The sequence below is a fragment of the Tasmannia lanceolata genome, unplaced genomic scaffold (assembly GCF_043159265.1).
Source record: "Tasmannia lanceolata isolate RefF3 unplaced genomic scaffold, GAP_Taslan_0.1 ptg000006l, whole genome shotgun sequence".
NCBI lineage: Eukaryota > Viridiplantae > Streptophyta > Magnoliopsida > Canellales > Winteraceae > Tasmannia > Tasmannia lanceolata.
The window spans coordinates 13,863,790-13,889,180 of record NW_027518683.1 but is presented as its reverse complement, the minus strand read 5'-3'; the positions used below and the strand labels follow the sequence as shown (position 1 = coordinate 13,889,180).

At 38.3% G+C, this 25,391-nt stretch overlaps 1 protein-coding gene across 2 annotated transcripts; it reads left to right on the top strand.

Moving 5' to 3' along the window:
- The first annotated feature begins 9,352 nt into the window (after positions 1-9,352).
- Positions 9,353-20,784, top strand: LOC143879808 (oxysterol-binding protein-related protein 4C-like). 2 transcript variants are annotated; one of them, XM_077382403.1, is made up of 7 exons: positions 9,353-9,465; positions 11,350-11,508; positions 17,124-17,369; positions 18,437-18,533; positions 19,420-19,711; positions 20,177-20,279; positions 20,363-20,784. In XM_077382403.1, the coding sequence occupies exons 1-7, from the start codon at positions 9,463-9,465 to the stop codon at positions 20,615-20,617; spliced, it is 1,155 nt and encodes a 384-aa protein (XP_077238518.1). In that variant the 5' UTR covers positions 9,353-9,462; the 3' UTR covers positions 20,618-20,784. The 2 variants fall into 2 exon arrangements, with proteins under 2 accessions (XP_077238518.1, XP_077238519.1); XM_077382404.1 differs by having other exon boundaries at positions 9,400-9,465; positions 11,334-11,508.
- Positions 20,785-25,391: the final 4,607 nt, after the last annotated feature.

Below are 25,391 nucleotides of genomic sequence, written 5' to 3'. Positions count from 1 at the left end.
TGGATCAAGGACCACTTAGAAAAAAGGAACTCTAAAGCCTTTGATTACAGTAAGTTTGTTGCTTCCATTAAGCAAACACTCCTTCAAAGGTTAGGGATAAATTAGTTTCCTAACTACACTAAAACTCTGAACCACTTTGGACTCTTTTGAGAGTTATCTTAACCACTCAAAACCCGTAAGTTAAAAACAACTACGTCAATGTGGGCCATCCCTTAAATGGAAAATACGTTTCTAACAGTGTCAACCTCCTAGATGCTTATAGAAGGCCTTTCCAAAGGAGACTTTCTAGAACGACCAAGTTAAGGCAGACCAGAAAATTGGTAGGTCAGATCTAAGTGAAGGCTAACCACAAAAGTGGATAGGGATTTGCCAGGCAATTTAGCTGAAAGCCATCTCGCAGCTAACTTTTGGAGGAGAGACCCACCACACAGGCTCAAGTTCATTTTTACCAGATTCTATCTTATTCATTTAATCCATCCGAGGTGGCTGTTCTCTCCTGCAAAAGTGAACCACAGGATGGCTTTCTGCAAAATTGCTTAGCAAATCCCAAGTGATGATTTTGAGCGATTAAGAGTACTCAGAGAGAGATGAGGATGATACATTTGATCAATTTTTTATATCTATTAACATCATTGTCCAATAATGATTGTCTTGATCTTTAGTGGTTTGCACTACACATATAAGATTAGTATATTTCAGTCTTCATAATTAAGAGTACCCAAAATCCCTTGTATGTTAGGAGGCTCCATATATGTTTAAGAAGCGGCATTCCAACACACCTCTAAGCTTTGATTCGTGGTTAATGGATTATTCGACTGACATGCATATTATTTTCATAGCATATCCCTTGATGATTAGACCTCATTTAGGGATTGACTAAACAAAGCTAATCGTGTTGATTTTTCTCTGCCTTAACTCTACTGATGTGATGTCTATCTGATTAGACCGTGACCATGTGAGTTGCCCTGCGACGGTTCACTTGATCTCCACTCCCAAGTTCTCACATCCCCCATTTGAGACCCAATGTAGTGGTTGGGATGTATAAATCCTAATAATGATGGTGCATTGACTCATGATAAAAATAGACCAATACTTGGTACACATATCAAAATGTGGGATGAAGATTCAAGATAATCACCATATGGTCGTTGTCATGATTTTTTTAATTTAGGCTATGTTTGGCAACCAGAATTTTTTTTTCCAAGGAATATCAGTTTGCCAAGTGGTGAAAAAGCTCCTTGCCGTGATCATTGTAATTCAGCCCATGTTTGGCAACCCTGATTTTTTTTTCCCCGGGAATATCAGATGCCAAGTAGTGAAAAAAGGGGTAGAAAGAGTGGGAGAGGATTATAATTGAGAGGGCAGGAGTAAAGAGCTGGAGCTAAGTGGCTGAAAAATAGGAAAAATAAAACTCTATATATTCTGAGTTGTGTATTTATTTTCCCGGTTTTCAACTACTTCTCACCCACGCCTCACTCATGCTTTCTCATTTCCCCACTCTCCCACCATCTGTTGCCCCTCTCCCACCACGGGATAAACTAATATTCCATTGCAAAGAAAATTCATGGCTGCCTAAACTGTCTTTCAAAACTTAGCAAATCTTGGAAATTTACAAAACCAACCAAAAAATATCATACAAGTGCCTTTGTATGTATGATCCAACTCTAGGTATGCTCCCTACCATAGAGTGAGTGACTGGGTGAGTGACTCACCCAGTCACCATAGAGTGAGTGACTGGGTGAGTCTTAACTTTGATTGATCCAGCGTATGCTCGACAAGACTTTGCTTCGGATCTGTTGTGGCCCAAAAGATCACGTTCAGATCATGCAAATAAAATAATGTGTACTTTTCCTTTGAATCTAAACCATTGCCTCTATGTAGATTTTGGACGTCCACGTAAAATGACAAAAAAATTAATAGCATTGAATTAAATTGTAACAAGAATGAAGCAAGGTCTATCAAGTGGACGTTTGGATCAATTACAGTTGGGACCCACTCTACCAAACTAGACGCGTCACATTATAATGTGCACTCCGAAGGCACAACAAAGGCACGTGCTACACTTACTTACCCATAAAAGCTTAATAAACATAATTAAGGGGGTGATCTTATATATATATAGAGAGAGAGAGAGAGAGAGAGAGAGAGAGAGAGAACATTTCCTACACACTTGTGTAGGTAAGTTACCTACACACTACCTTAAAATACAGTGGGGGCCCACATTGTTTGGGTGATCCAAACAATTCATTTGAATGGTCCTCATATAGATAGGGTGTCCACAAAAAATCAGATTCATAGGATCATTCCAACCCTACGATTTGTGGAGGTAAAATAGACGTGTATAAACCTTCACAAATTAGTCCATTTTTTGCCTCCATAGTTTGAATGGTTAGGATGATCCTATGGATCTGATATTTTGTGGACACCCTATCTATATGAGGACCATTCAAATGAATTGTTTGGATCACCCAAACAATGTGGGCCCCCACTGTATTTTAAGGTAGTGTGTAGGTAACTTACCTACACAAGTGTGTAGGAAATGTTATCTCATATATATATATATATATATATAAGATTTAATTAAATAATATTTGCTCATTACTGTTGGTTTTAGAGCATAGGTTTAGTGATCTTAGGTGTGCCTGTGAGTTTGGGTACATCATAGGAAGGGTAGATGCATTCAAGGAGCAATTAGGAAACGACATAACAGATTTGTGTGTACCAGGCACATGAGTTAATTGTGTTGTAAGAAACCACTAAACGGACTCACGTGCTTCGGTTAACAATATATATATATATATATATATATATATATATATATATATATATATATATATATATATATATGAGTTAAGTGAAGCTACACATACGTGTAGCTAACTTAGCTACACCAACGGCTTAAAATACAGTGGGCCCACATTGTTTGGGTGATCCAAACCATTCATTTGATAGGCCCTCACATTGATAGGGTGTGCCCAAAAAATCAGGTCCATCAGATGATCCCAACCCTTCAAATTGTGGAGGCAAAAGTGGACAGATTTGTGAAGGCTTTTACACGTCCATTTTTGCCTTCACAAATCGTAGGGTTGGGATGATCCCATGGAGCTGATTTTTTGGGCACACCCTATCTATGTGACGGTCCATTAAATGAATGGTTTGCGTCACCAAAACAATGTGGGGCCCATTGTATTTTAAGGCGTCGGTGTAGCTAAGTTAGCTACACGTATGTGTAGCTACACTTTTCTATATATATATATAGAGGAAAGTGTTGGTGAGCTTAAGCGCCCCAATCACATGGGTCCTACATTTTCTGTGGTGATCCAAACCATTCATTTGCAAGGCCCTATCATAGATAGGATGTGTACCAAAAATCAGCTCCATAGGATCATCCTAACCCCTCCATTTGTGGAGGACAAAAATGGGCAGATTTGTGGACAAATAATATCTGTCCATTTTGACCTCCACAAATGGATGTGTTAGGATGATCCTATGGAGCTGATTTTTGGTACACACCCCATCTATGTAAGGGCCTTTCAAATGAATGCTTTGGATCATCCTAACAAAGTAGGCCCCAATGTGATTGGGCGCTTAAGCTCACAAACACTTTCCTCATATATATATATATATATATATATATATATACACAAAAATCAAGAATAAGTTTTTAACTTATTGAGTTTAAAACTGTGGGGGAGATGAGGTTAAAGACTGTATAGACAGGTATTAACCTACATCCATGTTATTTTGAATTTTTGAATCTCTTTCTTTTGGCCAAGATAAGCACTTGATATGTTTCCATGATGTTTACAGTTATTTTGTGTTATTCCACATTTGATGACATGTCATTTTTTGGGAAAAGTTGTTTCATTTCAAACTTGATGATACAACTTAACTTGAATTTGGATAAGATGACTGTAACATTCCAAATGAAACATGAAATTGTTCTTTGCAAAAGAAACTATTTAGGTCTTGTTCTTGTATTGAAACTTGACAATGACGCTTATTGATATTTGTTTTTTCAGCCAATATGAAATGTACTAAGTTCTTCTGGTATAACTAAATATTTTAGTGTTTTACACAAATGATTTGATTTATTTTCATGAAATTCATATTTGGTAATTTATAGGAATTGGAGAAAATGGAGGAGCTTGCCTCAATCTGGATTTTGATGAGGATGACTTACTTGATGAGTGAATCTTTATAGAGCAGTGGAGACTATTATTTTCTTTTCAGTTGAATAATTGTTCACTTACATGTGAAATTGATTTTGTTTGAGTTTAAATTATTTCTAAAACTCTTGGTTATTCTTAAAAGTATTTTTGTTTTCAGTTGGATTACGGATCTTTTTTGATATGGTGATATAAATGATTCAATATTTTGTTTGGAAATCACATTATCTATCTATTGGATCGTGCTATATGTAGAACATAGGAGGAGATTGTTGGTTATATAATATAACCCTATGTACGTTCTAATATAAGCCCAATAAGATAATGGACCGGTGTAGTGAGCCTACATGAGCTAGAGTCCATTAACCAGTTAATAATCCTAGTGTATCTCTATATATAGTGGCTGGAGGCAACAAACTAGGTATTCCAAACTAGATGCATAGGGTGTAATGCTTCAAGCACTCTTTGCTTGATTCAACAATTTATGCTAAAATAATAAATATATCACTATTTACGTACACATGGCAACATTAAGTGGAATGTTTGGGAAAACCTATACACAAGAATATATCTTCATGTCGTTTTCTAAAGAAAATGCTTCAAGAACATTATTGTTTTTAGCACCACTTTGATAGAATGATCCTGGCTTTAGATGCATGTGTTTTAAATTAAAAGAAAAAAAAATCAATATAATCCTTTTTTAGCTTAGCTTTTCCATAGTCATTAAGGGTATTTTAATATTTTTCTATTGCTTTAAGAAAGCTTTTGTTTTCAACTCTTTTATGTTTTGTTCCACATTAGAAAGTAAGAAAAACCTCAGTTGAAGGCTGATAAGAAAATTAGTTCTAAAAGCTTAAGCTGTTAGAGGTGGTGTTATTTAATCATTTATAGTTCAACACTAAAGTGGTCATTTTGAGAGAGAGAGAGTAGTAGTAGTAGTAGTATTAGTATGATCAAATCTAATAGGTCAATACCTTTATAGCTAGTGGGTTTTTGATTCGGTCTTCCTCCTATCTAACCGAACTGTAATGTATTTACGTTGAAAGTCATTCAATGGCTTAATTTGTAGCCTTTGAGATAGAAAAAAGAAACGCGCGAATGTGTTTATGTTTTGTAGCGGCAGAAGTTGGGCATGTTGTATATAAAAACAGCACATGCCATGGATGAAACCATCGAGAACAAGACAAAATCGTCTTATTGGAGAAGAACCCTTCTGCCAGTGTAGCCCCTCTTTAATATGTTACTGGAATAATATAGCCTTGCATCACCCAAATCCCCCTTTTTTTGCAAATACCGTGCCTTTGATTCCATCTACGTCTGAGTTTTATTGCATTAGTCTTCTATTTTCTGCTTCTTTGTTGATTCACCCGACCTTTATGGTGGCTCATTCTCCATCAAATCTAATAGGTAAGATGGTTCCTAAACTTGATCTCAAGCAAGGTCTAGTACGAGTCAACCTATACCGTGGCTCCTTATCCTAATCTATCTCCGTCACGATTAATCAGTCAGATCTAAGAGGAGCCTACCGCTTATGGTCATGACTTTGGTCTAATTGCTATGATCTTCTTTGTTCTACAAGTATCACTTAATAGCTCTTGCGGCCCCCTCTTTCATAAATAGATTTGTGGGTATCATTGCTAGTATTTCGTCTTAATCTTACTGATCAATAGACGTCACGCAGTGTAAGGATCGGATCGATGATACACTTGATCAATTCTTTAGATATTTTGATTTTTTGAGCAATGATTGTCTTGATTTTGAGCGATGGTTGATTAGCATCCTAAGAGTAGAATTTTTATGAATCTAAATGACCAATTATAAGGTGCCACTTTAAGTGCTCTCCTATATCGTATTTACTGAGTTATAATGTTGTCTCAAAGATCTCGCTAATAGAGAAACTAGTGTTTACTAAGTTATAGTGTTAAATAATTATCCCGCTTTGATGAGAACTAGTGTATACTGAGTTATGGTAATAACTCAAAGATCTCTCCCTAATAGAGATAAACTAGTGTTTACTGATTTATAATGTTAACTTAAAGATCTCGGACTTGTGACTCTATGAATAATTAATGAAGACTGAAATACACTAATATCTTTAAGAAGCGACATTTCAACGCACCCTTAAGATGTTATTGAAGGTTAACGGGTTTATTTAATGATTAGACCAGTATTGGGGTTTTGCTAAACGAAGCTAAAGGTGTAGATTTCTCTTGGCTTTAACTTTACTGATGGGTTGTCCATTCGACATGAGACAATGACTATGCCGATTGCATCGTGATGGTCCACTCATCTATAATCCCATTTGAGATTAAGACGCAATGCAGACTAGCTATTATGTTTTATTAACTCTAATAATGACTTGCATTGACTCTTGATAAAAAATACACCAATATTTGGTACATATCAAAATTTAATGGATAAGATTCAAGATAATCAAATGGTTCTTGTTGTGATTATTGTAATTTAAAAATGGAAAACACCAACAAAACGGGATTTCGTTTGGAAAATAAAGACGAAAGTGGAATTGACGGACGATTTGGTGATTTCGACAGCTTTTTTCTACATTTCATGGGGATACGAGCTCACTTTCTCGTCTTTTGTGATAGTTCCACAATATGTGATTTTGTCTGTATCTTCGAAACAAAATCCTGCTTTGCCAGCAACTCTCTTTAAAAAATAAGTAAATCTTGGTAATTTACAAGAACAACAAATAATCATGCAAAGCCATGTTTGGTGTTGGGTGCTCCACGGAAAATGAAAGATCCCACACCGGAAAAGTGATGTGGATGGGCTTATAAGGCTCCGGGCTCTTCTTAATGACTAGCTTTTAAGAGTGAGTTCTACCCGGGTCCCAATAATTGGTATCAGAGAGTCAGGGCGTGGTAACTCCTTTGCACCCTCGAGGATGGAAAGAAACTCCTCTCGGTAACCCTGGTATACCTTCGAGGGCGGTGAAATTCCCTCGAAGAAGATCTTGTAGTTCCTAAGTTGCCTCCGCATGTAGGGGTGAGATTGCCCGTGTGGAGGCCTGGAGTGGGAGATTGTTGGGGGTTCCACCCAAAAGCAAAGATCCCACATCGGAAAAGTGAGTATATGTGGATGGGCTTATAAGGGCTTGCGCACCCTCCCCTTAATGGCTAGCTTTTAAGGGTGAGTTCTACCCCCCACCCCAACATTTGCCAACCATGAAAAATAGTTCTGCGGATTATATATTCATGGGTCCAACTGTGTGAGAGGAGGTGAGAAGAAAGGGGAGGGAGGGACTTGGAGTGGTAGGAGTAGAGATTTAGATCTCAAATCTCTAAAACCTTTTGAAAAAGGGAAGTGATATATCCGCCCCTTTTGATTATTTGGGACACCCTTGATTACTTGGGACACCCAACAGTAGTGTATCAATGACTTTAGAGGGGCTGATGTACTTCACGTCACAAGTATTCAATGGGGCTGATTGCCACGTACACTTCTGCCAGGTGTCCCAAGTAATAAAAAGGGGTGGAAAAAAATACCTAAAAGTTCCTGGTTTTAAGAGCGTGAGCTCCCCTCACTCCCACCATCTCAAATCACATCTCCCTCGCTTCTCTTACAACTAGCCTGGCCCACAAATATTCTTTAGAATATATTTCCATGGCAGCCAAACATGGCCTAAGTGTATTGTATGTATCCCTTTCTGAGTGTGCTGATTGCTCTTTCGATGTTCTATTGCCTTATAATTCATGTCAAATCAAACATTCTTGGCATACAATAACATATACTTCTCTATCTTTAAATCTTAACCATTGCCTCTAAGTCGTTTTTGCACGTCCAAGTTCAATGACAAACTATGAATAGTATTGAATTGAAAGTGTTGTGATTCCACGCAAAAAACTAGTCCCACATCGGATAAGTGAAATTGATGGGGATGGGTTATAAGGGAATGTAAACCCTCCCACTAATAGCTAGCTTTTAGGGGTGAGTTCTACCCGGTTTGATTCCCAAGAAAAGGTATCAGAGCTCAGGGCATGGTAACCCCGGTTTGCCTCCGAGGGTGGGAATGTCCCTCGGGGAACATTTCAGAAACCCCAGTGTAGTGTTGTAGGTGAAATATATGGGGATGGGTTATAAGGGAATGGGCACCATCCCTCTAACAGCTAGCTTTTAGGGGTGAGTTCTACCTGATTAATTTCCCTACAAAAAGGTAACAAGAAACAACAAAGGCCTAACAAGTGGTTGTTGGGATCTATTTCCGTTAATAGAGTGAGGGTGAAATTATATTGTCTCTGACTGTCTATGAGCACGACAAAGGCCCTTGATATTTCATCCAACAACGACGACTTATAATTAATATGCCGGTGGTTCAAATATCAAGGGCGCCACCCGATCATTGATACCTACACCGCTCTAGAGTGAGGGTGAAATTATATGATCTCTGACTGTCTATGAGCACGACAAAGACCCTTGACATTTCATCCAACAACAATGACTTATAACTAATATGCCGCTGGTTCAAATATCAAGGCGCCGCCCGATCATTGATAGATACACCCGCTCGTGCTCTACTTTTGAGACTTGTTATCAGTGGGGATTACAGACTGGGTTTATTTTAGCGCAGCAATAAATTCACCCCCTTATAAGATGAATTCACCCTGTATTTTTTAAAATAGACAGTACAGCCCACACCATAGGATGATCCAAACCGTCCATTCGATGGGCCACAATATAAATAGGTTCTGCTCCAAAAAATCATCTCCATAGGAAGATCCCAATCGTCCAATCAATAGAAGTTTAAATAATGTGAGTCCCTCTTTAGACCGGAGGGTTGGAATTGGGAAATGATTTCTTGGGGGCACAACCTATTTACGTCGTGACCCATCGAATGGGCGGTTTGGATCATCTATGGTGTGAATTCATCACTGCCCTTTATACAGTCCATTCATCACTGCCCTTTACACAGATACAGTCCATTTTGAAAAATAGAGCGTGAATTCATCCCACAAGGGGGTGAATTTATCACTGCCCTTTATTAAAGATAAAAATTATCAAGACCGTCCCAAGAACAGCTTTATCCAATCATCCAAGGATTTGTTTCGTGATGTTGCAAACAGACACGTGGCCATAAAATAGTGGCCATTTCAAAACTACGTTGATTAAAAACAACCGTACACGTGGCCATCAAAGCTGTTTGAAAGTTACGTCCTACTGTTGCGCCCTCCTCCTCTTATTAAATCCTGAAGGCATTGAATTGAACCGCTCACAGTATCTCCAAAATCATCGGATAAGGAGCGTTTTTTCTGTTGCCTCTCCCGCAAAACACACAATGGTATTTCTTCTTTCTTTTTTCTTTTTTTTTTTTCAAACTAACAACGGTTTCCTAAATAACAAAACCGCTTTTTCGAAACCCCAAAGCTGTTTCCCGGTGATAACGGCGGTTTAGGGGGGATCACTAAAATGCGCCGATGAGGCGGAGGCTTAATAGCTGGCACCACCATCTTGAAGATGGTTTGGTGCTCGTGGCTGAACTACGCCGATAAATATATATGGTTTCAGATGAAAATCTATCGTGGGCTTGGACATTTTTTGTACGCTTCTACCATTTGTGCAAGTCTATCCAGAGAAATATTAAAATGATATCGGCACGCCCTTTCAATTGCAATCCCTTATAGTCCCTTATTTTTCAAAAAATACTGGACGGACCAGACTATAAGATGATCCGAACCGTCCAAGTGATGGAACACAACGTAAATAGGCTGTTCTCCAAAAATCATTTCCATAGGATTATTCCAGCCCTCCGATCTATAGAAGTTTCCATATGATGCCCGACCGACATGTCACTTGTAAGTGGTACGATGGAAGTACCATTCTTGATATTTGATCCAACAGCAGCCTCTTGAAAAGTGGTCTGCAGTTGGATAAAATATCAAAGGCGATACCGTTAACACGGAACATGACGGTCGGGCACATTATAAAAACTCCCATAATATGCAGTTCATCAGTAGATCGGAGGGTTGGGATCAGCCTATAGAATTGATTTTTTGTAGCCCATCACATGCACGGTTTGGATCATCCTATAGAAATGATTTTTTGGGCACAACCTATTTACGTTGTGGCCGACGGTTTGGATTATCCTATGGTGCGGTCTTACAGTACTTTTTGAAAAAATACGGGACTGTAAGGGCTAACACGGCATAAAAACTCGTTATTTTGACTGCATTTTCACGATTTTTGCTTGTCGTTTTTTTAGCCCATCACATGCACGGTTTGGATCATCCTGTAGAAATGATTTTTTGGGCACAACCTAATTACGTTGTGGCCCATCACATGCACGGTTTGGATTATCCTATAGCGCAGTCTTACAGTACTTTTTGAAAAAATACGGGACAGTAAGGACTTACACGGCATAAAAACTCGTTATTTTGACTGCATTTTCACGATCTTTTGCTTGCCGTTTTCTTAAAGGGGGGGGGGGGGGGGGGGTGGCAATATCATTTCGGATTAGCAAAGGGGGGGGGGTGGCAATATCATTTCGGATTAGCAAAGAGAGGCTTTTACAGTTCCCAAAAATTAGGGCTGCAAACGAGCCGAGCCGAGCATTGGGGTGTTCGTGCTCGGCTTGCTTAGTTTGAGGCTAGGCTCGTTTTCATGACGAGTTTTTTTTTGGGGCTCATGTTCGGCTCGCCAAAACTCAACAAAGCTCGAGCTCGGCTCGGCTCGTTTAGTAAATGAACGAGCCTGAGCCGAGCTTTTAATGAGCTGAGCAGAGCCAAGCCAGGCTCGAGCTTGGTTGGGTTTGAGTTCAGCTCGTTTAGTAAACACATCAAATAAATACCATTAAGTAATATATATATAGCTCGGCTTTATTAACCGAGCCTAAAAGGTTCACTAGCTTGTCCAAGCCGAATTATACAAATTAAGCTCGAGTTCGGCTCGTTTATTTGACGAGCCTAATTTTTGGGTCGGGTTCGGCTCGTTTAGTAAACGAACGAGCCCGAGCTGAGCTTTTAATGAGCCGAACCTAAAGATGTTCGTGATCCGGTTCGGTTCATTTACAGCCCTACCCAAAACAGAAATCAAAGAGGATCGGAAAGCTGGGAAAAAGGGTAGAAATATCATTTTCCTAACCAAAAAATATAGTTCAGAGTGCCCCTACTAAACAAGGGAGTTCAGATATCATTTTCTATAGAAACTCAGTTTTGGGGTGGCGCAGGTTAGCGAAGAGAAGGGAGAAGAGCAACGGGTGGTTCTTACACCCCCTATGTCATTGGCAGGAGGATTCAGCGCTGAGCACAGAGCTCCTAATATTATTCAGCGTATTCTCAGCCTTTTCAGTAATGTACGGCCAGGATCAGAGCTCACTCGTTTCCAGGTAAGTCTTTATTTCTTTTTCTTTCCTTTTTTTTGAATGTCTGACTGCGGTGAGCAGGACAGTTCATTTTTTTTGAATGGCTGATCAGGACCGTTCATATGCTCTGCCAGCACCTAATGTACTTGATCAGACGATCCCAATCCATTGATTGGAAATCTTAGGATAATTTTTTGTTTCAAAAATTTAACTAATGGGGTGGACAGTTATGTTCCATCTCATACTTACAAAGTTCTGATTTGGAAATAATTAGATAAGAGTTCCGAGAAATCTGGAAATGTTTGGAAGGATTACTGAAAAACTAAGTAAAGAAGCATATGTTTTTCTATTTATCACATTTGATATCAACACTCCCTAAAAAATATATCTTAAAACGTCTATATTTCTTAAGTCCATGGGTGCCTTTTCCATGTCATTGGTATTGTTGCTATTATCCTCAGCCGTCCATTGTCGCTCTTCTTTCTACTCCCTATTTCTCTCTTCTCTCTTCTTCAAGTCGAGTACCTTTTTTGTCCATTTGAGTGTAGGTACCTTGTTTGGGGCGCGTGCATGAAATTATTGCTCTAGGCAGTTGAGGTTGGAGCGTAGCTTCTTACTCCACAAGGATCGATAATCAGCCGATTCATAATGTCTTGCCCATCGAGGCCCATTTTTGCCCAAACAAGTAACCTGTTTTCATACGGTCTATAAAAATGCCTATCGAAGCCTCAGTATTATCTTGCCACATTGAGGCTATGATTTACTAAGATCCATTGACTTTTATAAACACTTTTCGTGCACATCAATAAGAAGCATCTTCTTCAGCAATCAGTATCGTGCACATCAATAAGAAGCATCTTCTTCAGCAATCAGTATCAGCCATTATCAAATAACATTCAACATCAACTCTAGGGCATATTGATCAACCAACTTTGACCGTGCGTCTCAAATTAGAGGATTCTATTTTTTTTTTATGGAGAATCCTAGTGAAATTTTCTATTTTCATAATGGGGAATATTAGGGAGCTGATATATTCGCCCCTTTTCATTACTTGGGACACCCGGTTTGACTTTTAGTGCCAGTAAAGCCAAGTAGCCACAAAGAACTAAATGTGGTTTTTTAAAATTGTGAAAATACCCTCCTTTCCACCTACCTCTCCCATTTGAAGTGTAGGTTGGGCTCCCCCTCTCTCTACATTATTTATTATTTCTTTTAAAATGTTGTCTTCTTCTTATTACCTCCACCTTCTCCATTTTTGTTTCACTGCTTTCTCTCTTTCAACAGCCATTAGCCCTAAGAAAAAAAACTTAATACAAACCCACTATCCACACGAAAAAACCCTAAAAAGATTCCGCTATAAGAGATAAGAGAGATGAGGCATATGACTGGAAATCTGGCAAGGATGTGGTAGCCCAAGCTCTGTTTATTCGTCCCCGACAAGGGCTTCGAATCAGCGACGGAGCCAGGAATTTGCTCGCGCGGCGGGGGCGGGGGGGGTGGGGTGGGGGGGGGGAGAGAGAGATAGTCGTTATAGAATAATCAATAAATTATTATAAAGTAAAAAAATAAAATAAAATTCAAATTAGTTTCAATTTAAAAATTATTTATGTTTGTTTCCTACATGTAGACAATTTTATCATTGTTATGAACATTAGATTTGCTTGGAAGCATGGCAGGACAACCCACATTCTATATTTAATATTAGAAGCATCCTTTGTTTGAACAATCAACTAATAGCAATGATGAAAAGGAAACTTTCCATTATCAATGTTTTCAATATATAAATGAAATGATACTTCTGCCTTCTATCCGGGTCTTTGTACCGTTTGTTTGGTTAACTTTGATTTTTCTTGAAAAGGACTATATTAAAGGCATGTTTGGCAACCATAAAAAATTATTCCATGAAATATTAGTGGGAGAGGTTGAAGAAGATGGATGGGAGGAGAAATTTGAGAGTGGGAGTGAGGGGAACATGACAGGGAAATTAATTATTATTATTATTATTATTTTCAATATTTCTTAGTGATTTCTCATGCCTACTATGCTCTCTGGGTCCCTCTAATTGTACCCTCTTTAAGTATCTCCTCCAAAATATTCCACGAAATAAATTTTCATAGTTGTCAAACATGGCCTAATTGATTCTTCCACCTCCTTGCCGAGCCTTTATACCCATTTTGCTTACATTTCCACCCCCTTCTTTTTGGCTTTAACGTCAATAGATTTTCTCTCCATTGTTTTACCCAGGACAACCCCCTTTAGTGTAAAAGAGGAATCATAAATGCACCATAGGGGGCTGTCCCAAGTAAAGGGGCTGTCTCAAGTAATAAAATGGGTGAATATATCATTCCATATATATATATATATATATATATATATTTTAAACTGGAAACTTCTTGCGTACCCAAATTGCATCCTCTTATTACGTCTCCAGTTTGGGGAACGAATGGGGGACCAGCACCTAAACAACCGGAATAAATTACTTTGGTATTTTATAGAATAAAATTAGATCTTACCACATCTGATATATTTAGTAGTTAGGATATTTTAGGATGCTATATATTTAGTAGTTAGGATATATTAGGATGCTAGTTTAGATTAAGATAATCTTTATTTAGTTATTTCTCTTATTATCGAAAGATCTTTCTATGCTTATCTGTAAGTGCTTTATATAAGCACATATTACATTTAATGAAAATCAATGAAGAAATTATCTTAGAATTGTGTCGTTTTGCAGAAAGGAGGATTGATCATTCCCTCAAAGTGGATCAAGAGGCTGATCTTCCCTCTAAGAAGATCAATCGCGTTACGAACCATTCGGGTTCGTAACATTTGGTATCAAAGCGGCACGATCCGTCATCATGTCGAAGAAAATCGAAGAAATAATGGATCGATGGGATGAAGATATAAGAGAGATGAAAAGGCATCTAGCTTCTATGAATTCCAATTTAAACAAGTTGGCATTATCGCTTGGCGTGTAGATAGAAGAGCCCCCATGTTTGAAGAAGTTGAATGAAGAGTTTAACTAGAGCGTCGTCAAGGAGGCTGGTGTGCCAAAAAAGAAAAGAAGAAAAGAAGAAACAGGAAAATGGGAGAAAAGAAGAAGAGCGAAAAAAATCAGATAGAAGAAAAGGCGAAAAAGCTATAAAAGAAAAGGCGTCGCCGAAGAGCCTATCGTTCCTCTCAAACTGTCCAAGGCCATGTTACGAACCCGAATCGGCTCGTAACGTGATTGATCTTCTTAGAGGGAAGATCAGCCTATTGATCCACTTCGAGGGAAGGATCAATCCTCCTTTGTGCAAAAAGACACAATTCTAAGATAATTTCTTCTTTCATTTTCATTAATGATAACATATGCTTATATAAAGCACTTAATGATAAACATAGAAAGATCTAGAAAGATCGTATTATAAGAATAGAAATAGCTAATTAGAGACTATCCTAATCTAACCTAACTACTAAATATATCAAGATATGATCTTATTCACTAAAATATCTAATTAATCTATTCCACTAAGTGGGACCCATCTAGGTACGTATCATTCCACCTGCCTTGAAATCAACATTGTCCTCAAGGTTGAAGATTAAGCACTGGTTGGAGAAAAATGAGATCTTGCGTCCATTTCTTCCTCCTTTCGTCTTATGATTAGTCATCATTGCACATGTTGTCATCTAGAGCTTACGCGGCTCCACCTTAAAACTAGTCTCATCGGACCGTTCATCAAAGCTCATTCGTTTCAGTTTTTTGGAACGGTTTGGCTGTTGATGCACGGATGGTTGTGGGAGAGGATCTTCACGCTGAATTTGGATGTGTTGAGAGGAATGACAGATTTTCCCGCGACAAACTCAACGACGTTGAAAATCAATGACGGCTTTCTTTTGTGGTTTCTTCGGTTTGTCTTCTCTCTTCTTTCTTTCTCCGTTCTTTTCTCCTCGTTTTCTTTTTCGTCTTTTGTTTTTCATCGTGCAAGACTTCTGGAGCACCATGTCGATTTTGTTCAAGCTTTCCACAAATTGTCGTTGCCATTCCTTCAATTCCAAAATAAGTGTTTTGATCTTCTAAAAATCTTCACGCATCGAATCCAAAATCTCTGAAGACGTACCCTTGGCGCATGATCAACTGCTTTGATACTAATTGTTACGAACCCGAATCGGTTCGTAACGTGATTGATCTTCTTAGAGGGAAGATCAGCCTATTGATCCACTTCGAGGGAAGGATCAATCCTCCTTTGTACAAAAAGATACAATTCTAAGATAATTTCTTCTTTCATTTTCATTAATGATAACATATGCTTATATAAAGCACTTAATGATAAACATAGAAAGATCTAGAAAGATCTTATTATAAGAATAGAACTAGCTAATTAGAGACTATCCTAATCTAACCTAACTACTAAATATATCAAGATATGATCTTATTCACTAAAATATCTAATTAATCTATTCCACTAAGTGGGACCCATCTAGGTACGTATAAGGCCATCGAAAAGATTCCCATCAACAATTATCTGTGCGTCAACATCCACATCATTCCAAAATAACAAAACTAAGGACCTTTGATGAACGGCTCCATGGGATCGGTTTGAAAATGGAGTTGACTCCACCATTGATGACGACATACGAAATGGTAACCAATTTCAAGATGAAGAGAAGAAGAAAGGGAGCAAGAAAAAGAAGAGAAGAGTGATGGATTACGGAAAGTCCTACGCAAGATCTCAATTTTCGCTATTTGGCCAGTGCTTAATCTCCAACCTTGAGGACAAGGTTGATTTCAAGGGGGGTGGAATGTTACGTGCCTAGACGGGTCCCGCTTGAGGTAGAATAAATTACTTTGGTATTTTAGAGAATAAAATTAGATCTTGCCACATCTGATATATTTAGTAGTTAGGATATTTTAGGATGCTATATATTTAGTAGTTAGGATATATTAGGATGCTAATTTAGATTAAGATAATCTTTATTTAGTTATTTCTCTTATTATCATAAGATCTTTCAAGATCTTTCTATGCTTATCTATAAGTGCTTTATATAAGCACATATTACATTTAATGGAAATCAATGAAGAAATTATTTTAGAATTGTGTCTTTTTGCACAAAGGAGGATTGATCCTTCCCTCGAAGTGGATCAAGAGGTTGATCTTCCCTCTATGAAGATTAATCACGTTACCACCCATTCGGGTTCGTAACACCTCCATTTAATGCTTACTGGCTACCTGCTTTAGCTGGTACAACGGGTGTCCCAGGTAATGAAAAGGGGTGAATATATCAGCTCTTGAATTTTATTGTAATCAAATATGTCGATTTTTCTATCCACATATGTTTGAGGGGGCGTGTTAGAATATATGAGATCTCATCGTTGGTTAGGTTGAGATCTCACAATCATATCGTTGTGGTGGTAGATTAAGCAAGTAGTTTAGAAGAGTGAACTTAGAGAGATTAGTAACATAGATTATATTAGAATTGTTTCCTTTTACATTGTCAAGATTTTATTTTATGTTTATCCCTTAAGTGCTCTATACAAGCACACTTTGTGATTGATTTGTATTCATTCAAGTTTAGTGAAATCCTAAATTCATCACTAAAAGGTATAAATTAGCTGTATTATTTTTACGATGGTACGTAATTATCTTTTGCAAATGTAGCTTCCTCCTCTTTTCAACATGCCCAAGTCACAACTTCAATGCTATGGGGAAGATGTGTATTGCGTTGGTGACGATATCTTGATTAGGTGTGCCAGAGGAAAGACATCTCTGGAGAGATTCACCTATGCCGTGGCGTGGAGCATATCCATGGTTCGACCTGTGATTTTCGGTTTAGCGCCTTTTAATCCCATTCTCGGGGAGACGCATCATGTGTCTCGGGGAACCCTCAATGTTCTAATTGAACAGGTAATTAACTTGCTAATTACTCAAGATGAGGTACGTTTTGTGTAATTATATACATGGAGATTTATTTTAGTTGGTTTTTAACAACAAATGGATCATGAAGCTGTAACATGTGGGGGACTATCACCTACTTATATGTAGTGTTCCCCAGTAGGAAGGTTTTGACAAAAAGGTTAGGGCTAAGTTCCAAGTAGATTTAGGGTCTTATATAGCTCTTTTAAAAAGAATAGTCTATTAATTAAGAGCATGTTTGGCAACGATGAAAAATTATTCCATGGAATATTCTTGTGCCCAGTTGTGAGAGATGGGTAGAGGAGGAAAAGGGAGACTTGAGAGAACAGGAATGGAGAGAGGATCATTAGAAGAAAGAGTGGAGAGAGCAAAAAAAAGCCTCATACAAAGATGAAAACAAACACTCCTTAAAATTGGGGTTTTCCTGGGTTTTTTGAGGCTTTCCATGCTCGGCACACCCACCTTTTCAACTCTCATGTCCCTCCTCCCACCCATCTCGCACAACCGGAGCCAAATAATCCATATAAGTTTTTATTCATGTTTGCCAGACATGCCCTAATAAAGTCTTATTAATTTATGGGATTTGCTAGGGACCATGGCAGAAGGCATTTCGCAGAGGGGCTGTTGCCTGTGAGAGAGGCTCAAATTTTGTCTTGTGAGAGCAGCCACACAGGCTCATATTTTGTCTTGTTCAACAGCCCCTCCGCGAAATGCCTTCTGTGACAAATCCCTTAATTTAATTTAAGACTAATTAGTTGCTTAGTTTGCCAAACGCGCGCTAAAATTTAATCTATAATTAGGGATTTGCTAGGGACCATCGCAGAAGGCATTTCGCACCTGGGCTGTTGCATGAAAGAGAGCAGCCACACAGCCTCACTTTTCGTCTTATTTATTTAGTTCATCTGAGGTGGCTGCTCTCTCATGCAACAGCCCAGGCGCGAAATGCCTTTTGCAATGGTCCCTAGCAAATCCCCTATAATTAATTTGATTTAAGAATAATTACTCTTGATTTAAGACTAATCACTCTCTCTCTCTCTCTCTCTCTCTCTCTCTCTCAGGTTTCGCATCATCCCCCAGTAGCTGGACTCCATGCAACTGATGAGAAGGAAAATGTGGAGCTAATTTGGAGCCAAAATCCAATCCCCAGGTACCATGGTAGGTTGATCAAGTTTTTTGTTGTAAACTAACAGAATACCCTTACCTTTTGAACCAATTTAACACATTTTTATTAGATTATGTTAAACAAATGGTAATTGGCTTTCCTGCGTTCTGGACCATTGTTCAGTTTTATCTTTAACCATCTGTTTAAATTCCACCCATTGGGTCGCTATAGGTGAGAATTGAGATTTCTATGTTGTGGCTCATCCAGAATATGACCCACCACAAGGACGGTCTATATTTTCCGATCATCTTGATTTGAAATTTCAAAAAACTAGCTCTTTCTATAATTCATGTTCAATTTAAATTCATTGCCATCGACCGTGGATTTAAATTTCGGTTTCAGTTTCGGCCAAAATACGGAACTTAAAATAAAAAAAAACTATTTAATTAGTTACAAATTTTGGCAGAAATTTAGGAAAAATACTGTTTTATTGATTAGAAAAATCAAATTCTCAAATTTTCTGCTAAAATTTGGTAGAAAAACAAAATTTCGTGTAAAGTGGATTCCAGTTCTGGTCCCAACCGAAATCCGAAATTTCAGTATTTCGGCCCAAATTTAAAACCATGCCATCAACAGATCATTTGACAAGGACTTATTTTTCATTTCCTTAGGCCCTGTTTGGATTGCAAGAAAAATATTTCTCGAGGAAATTTTTTTACTAACATTTTTTTTATTTCCACAATTTAGAGAGATATAATAAATTTTCGGTATATCATTATAAAATTTGAACTTGAGTGGCTTGAGTTACTTTTTTTCACGTCTAATCAAACAATGGAAAAACAAGAAATTTTGCAAAAGAAAAGCTCATTGTCATCAATATTTTTAATTTTCTTAAGTTCCCCATTTTTTAGTTTTTTGTCCTAAATTTTTTTCTTTCAGGTACTTTGGTTGAAGCTGTGGTACATGGGAAAAGGAAGCTCAAGCTCTTGAATTTTGGCGAGATTTATGAAATGAATACACCCACACTTCACATGAGGTTCTTTCCTGTTCCAAGGGTGGATTGGGTCGGAAAGGTAAGAATCCAGTGCAAAGATTCGGGCCTCGAAGCAGAGTTATATTACAAAGGCCCTTCATTTCTTGGTTTTGGAGGAAATCCCAGGTCTGTTAAGGGAAAGATCTTCAATTCTTCATCACTCAAGACAGTTTACGAGATTGATGGACATTGGGACAGGTAAAACCATTTTGAGAACATTCACATTTAGAAAAGCTTAATCATTTTCTATATGACTACATTTGGTTCCACTTTCCATCCGATTCTATTTTCATTTTCCTCATCTTGTTGTTTCCATAGAAAGTGGGGCAATAAAAAACAACCTAAGTGCAATAGTGCCTATCATTTCCACCCTCTTAGTTTGTTTCTCTAGTAATGACATTGCACTAGTGTATTTAGGACTATTCTTTTACACTAGAGGGGGCTATAAAGGGCGGTCCAGTGCACGAGGCTCCCGCCATTGCGCGGTCTTGGAAGGACTAGATGTAAGCAGTCTTACCCCTGCTTTACAGGGAGGCTGTTTTTGTGACTCGAGCCGGTGACCACCATGTCACAATGGAGCAACATTACCGTTGCACCAAGGCTGTCCCAAGTAAAAAAAGGCCAATATATCATTTCCCTTTCTAAAAGTATTTTAAATGGCAGAATTGTTACATTGAAGGACATCAATAGCGGGGAAATTAGTACATTATACAATGGAAAGGAAGCCATAACCAAACTGAAAACTCCTGTCCTCGAAAATAGAAAGGTTATCTCTCTCTCTCTCTCTCTCATGTCATTTTTAATATGTTTCTGAGATTGAATATAAAGGATTTCAAGGTTTTGGCGCAGGGTGTATTGCCTAGTGAATCAGCTCTGGTTTGGAGTGAAGTGAGCCAAAGTATATTGAACAAAGAGTGGGAGAAAGCCAGAGAAGCAAAGACCAACATTGAAGAAAAGGAGAGGAAATTAGAGAAAGAAAGGAAATCCCAAGGAGAGTCTTGGGTTCCTAAGCATTTTACTGTGTCCTACACCAAGGATGTTGGGTGGGAATGCTTACCTAAGCATCAATCAATCCCACCAGCTCCTATTGTTGTTTTCCCATGACAAATTTAGCAATTTAAAGCACTGTATCTATATTATGGGTGTATTCTTCAGGGCATGATCAAGGCATGACCCTCACTACATGGATGATCCAGATCAAAATATCATCAAGGTGTTGTTAAAATTTCCCAATATATACCATAATAAGCATTTAATCCTTTTTCCTTTTATGCAACCATCTCACCAAGTTTTGCCCTTAATTTGGAAATTTTTAATTTCTATTTGGCTAAACAAGAAAGGGAAATTTTCTAGTTGGCTAAACAAGAAAAGCATTTGCTAAGAAAATTCAAGGAATGCCCCCTTTCCGAGAAACAAGCAAGGCCTATCAAGTGGACGTTTGGATCATTTACAGTTGGGACCAGTCTACCGAACTAGGCAGGCCTCGTTACATTGGGCATGACAAAGGCAATGCCCTTGATATTTGGTCCAATGACAATGACTTAACAAAGGCAATGCCCTTGATATAGTCATTTTTGTTCATTAAATATCAAGGCCGGGCGCACCTTGATCACAAGCAAATACACCCGCTCACAGAAATGGGAACCCAAAATAGTGGTCCTTATTTGGCAAAACGCACGCAAAGAGAAAATGAGAGGACCAATAAGTTGTTGAGCAAATTTTAGGTTTACCCAGATGATGAAAAGACCCCTATTCTAGGGGTAAATATTCAAAGTAAAACCTAACAATTTCCCCAGCCATATGCAACCTGGATTGATCTCAAAGGAGTTTGAAGAATAGTGAAAATTGACTTGCACAGTGCCTTTTCAAGTAAGACAACTCCTACTTCCCTAACTAAACTTGTGAAACTACCAGATTGGAGATCTCAAAGGGGTTTGAAGAATAATGAAAATTGACTTGCACAAAGGCATTTCAAGTAAGACAACTCCTACTTTGTTTCGTGCCTAATTGGCTGTAACACAAATAAACAAAAACAAATGCGAAAAAATAGAAGGGGAGGGTTGATTCGAGGCAACTGGACCTCCTAATGGCTCGATTTGAGAGGAACCCGCTCTCATAGAACAAAGTTTCCTTTTTGCTGTAGATTTCTATTCTCCTCCATTAGCATAAACTTCTTAAATAAAAGCATGAAGGTACTGGCACATAACTACCCCATTAACCCACTTAAATAACACATAACAAGTAACCAACACCCACTAACAAGACACATCATCAACCACTAACTCCCACTATCCTAAACACATAAGCCCTAACTACACAATAACTACATTTTAGTTAATCCCATATACACCATAGTAACACATGCACATGTCATACTTCCCTAACTGAACTTGTGAAACTACTAGTTTACTCCAAAAGCTTAAGCTGTTGGAGATTGTGTCATTTAATCTTTTATACTTTACACTCCCCCTCATGTGTGGCCCCTCTTTCTAGGGTTGGAAAACATGTGGCACATGTGGCCCCTCTTTCTAGGGTTGGAAAACATGTGGCACATGTGGCCCCTCTTTTCGGGTTTACCCATTGCATGTGGATATTCTATCCAGGAGGTTTGAACCCAGGCATTTGCCCTGATACCATGTGAACCTACTAGTTTACTCCAAAAGCTTAAGCTGATGGAGATGGCGTTATTTAATCTCTTATACTTTAACAAAACTAACACTATCACCTGGCATCCCATTTCTAACACATTATATCCTACTACTAACCGAACTTACACATGACACTTGTTGCAGGATTTTAAAAACTAAAACTTGGATTTTATAAGTTAACACCTAGATACAATCCACGTTTTAGCTCGTAAAATCTAGGATTTTACAATCCTCCATTATAAAATCCATGTATCCAGCCGGTCCCTTTAAGTGTAGTCCAATGTTGGAAAGTAAGAAAAATGTCAACCACTTAGATGCCTATGGAAGGCCATGAAAGGGAGATTATTCACACAACAAACCAAGTGAAGGCTGACCAGAAAATTAGTAGGTTATAAGCTAAGGCTGACCAGAAAATTAGTAGGTTATAAGCTAAGGCTAACCACTAAAGTGATCATTTTTATTGAGTAAGAGTATTCATAGAGAGATAATGAGAATAGTAGTATTTGTTAGGACCCGGGTAGAACTCATCCTTAAAAGCTAGCCGATAAGGGGAGGATGTTCCAGTCTATATAAGCACATCCACATCCATTTACTTTTCCGATGTTGGATCTTTGCTTTCGCATGGAATCCCCAACAATCTCTCCCTCCATGTGGAAGCAGCGTGGTTAATCTCGCCCCTCCATGCAGGAGCAACGTGGGGACTACGAGATCCTCTTCGAGGGATTTTCTCCATCCTCGATGGTGCACTGAAGTTACTGAGATCTTCCCAGAGGGATTTTCTTTATCCTCGGGGGCACACTAGGGTTATCACGTCCTGGCTCCGATGCCACTTGTTGAAATCCGGGTATAACTCACCCTTAAAAGCTAGCTATTAAACGGAGAGTGCCAACTCCTTATAAGCCCATCCACATCCATTCACTTTTAAGATGTGTGATCTTTGCTTTCGCGTGAAACCCCAAACAGTATTTTGTCTAAATCTTATAGATCTATAGACATCATGTAAGGGTGATACACATATCAAGTGTTTAGATCTATTGATTTTTTCAATCATTGATTGTCTTGATCATTAGTGACAGTTGAATAACATCCTAATAGTAGATTTGCTATGATTCTTTTACAAAGAATTTGAAAATGACCAATTATCAGGTGTCACTTTAAGTGCTCTTCTATATCATATTAACTGAGATGATGTTTTCTCAAAGATCTCTTGAGAAAAATTAGTGTGTATAAACTAAGTAATATTGTTAACTCAATTATCTCTCTTTGATGAAAACAAGTGTTTACTGTAGGGAACTTAACCGCGTAGAACTCACCCCTAAAAGCTAGCCGTTAGAGAGAGGGTGCCCATTCCATTATAACCCATCCACATCCATTTCAAATATCCAATGTGGGACTATTGATTGTTAGGGTTTCCACGCAAAATAGTCCCACATCGGATATTTGAAATGGATGTGGATGGGTTATAAGGGAATGGGCACCCTCTCTCTAACAGCTAGCTTTTAGGGGTGAGTTCTACCCGGTTAAGTTCCCTACAAATGGTATCAAAGATGGGGCGTGGTAACTCTCGGGAAGATCTCAGTAGCCCCTGTGTGCCTCCGAGGATGGTGGAATTCCCTCGGAGAAGATCTCTTAGTTCCCATGTAGCCAATCCGTGGAGGGGCAAGACTGTCCACGTTGCTTCCGCGTGGAGGGGAAGGTTGTTGGGGGGTTCCACGCAAAAGCAATAGTCCCACATCGGATATTTGAAATGGATGTGGATGGGTTATAAGGGAATGAGCACCCTCTCTCTAACAGCTAGCTTTTAGGGGTGAGTTCTACCCGGTTAAGTTCCCTACATTTACTATGTTAAAGTATTAAACTCAAAGATATATCTCTCGTAATAGAGATAAACTCTGTTTACCTATTCATAATGCTAATTGAAACAACTCTTCCTAATATAGATATTTTATTTTGAGTTATAGTGTTAACTCGGGGCACATTTTTTTACAATATGTGTAGAGACTTAGACTTGTGATTTTTGCTTTTGGGCATTCTTATGAAGGCTGAAATACATTAATCTCAGATGGGTAGCACAAACCACACATATTAAAGAGATAGAGTTGTCAAAATCCCTTGTATGTTAGGTTGGCTCAAAATATATTAAAGAAGCTACATTCCAACGCATCTCTAAGGCCTTATTCTTTTAAGATTATGACAACCAATTGTGAGTGCCAAACCGATTATTGGACTCAAATTTAAATGTAATTTTGAGTCCAATAATCGGTTTGGCACTCACAATCTGTTGTCATAATCTTAAAAGAACAGGGCCTAAGCTGCGATTCAAGGTTGACAGATTATTTGATTGAAATGCATATTACTTTCAACCCATATCCCTTGAAGATTAGATCTCTTTTAGGAGAATTTATATGATGGGTGGCTGTGAAAACACGCGAAGTCTTGGAAAATGAATCTAAAGGTTTGGATATTTCTAACTTTACTGATATGATGTCTATTTGACATGGAGATCACGACCATGTCGGTTTCCTTTTGATGTTCCACTCGATCTAGTGCACACATCCTTCATTTGAGACCCAATGTAGACTATTAGGATGTATAAATCCTAATAATGATCATGCAATGATACAACGATATTTGGTACACGTATCAAAATTTAGTGAGAAGAGTCAAGATAATCCCAAACCATATGGTTCTTGTTGTGATTATTTGTAATTTAAAAGGTAAGTAAATCGTGGTAATTTACAAAAAACAGAAGAAAATTTTTCACACAAGGCCATGTTTGGCAATGATGAAAAATTATTCCGTGGAATATTCATAGGTCCAATTCTGTGAGAGGAGATGAGAAGAGAAGGGAGGGAAGGAATTGAGGGGCAGGAGTAGAGATGGAATAAAAAATCTCCAAAACCTACTGAATAAAATACATATTTATTATTGTTTTCATTGTTTTAAGAGCTTTTCACTCACCCCTCACTCCCACTATCTCAAACCTCATCTGCCCCCTTCTCTTAAAACTTGCCCCACAAATATTCCATGGATTTTTTTTTTCATGGCGGCCAAACACTGCTCGCTCTACTTGATAAGCCTTGCTTTCGATCTCCTATTGGCCCCAAAAATTCAGTAATTTATACTTCTCTTCCTTTCAATCTAAACCATACTCCAAGTCGTTTTAGCGTATCCATGTTCAATGACAAAAAATGAATAGTATTGAATGTAAGATCCATTATCGCTCTAAC

Coding starts and splice junctions, on each gene's coding strand:
- LOC143879808 (XM_077382403.1), top strand. Junction 11,509..17,123: donor CAGAGCTCACTCGTTTCCAG/GTAAGTCTTTAT, acceptor TTGCAAATGTAG/CTTCCTCCTCTTTTCAACAT. Junction 17,370..18,436: donor TCAATGTTCTAATTGAACAG/GTAATTAACTTG, acceptor TCTCTCTCTCAG/GTTTCGCATCATCCCCCAGT.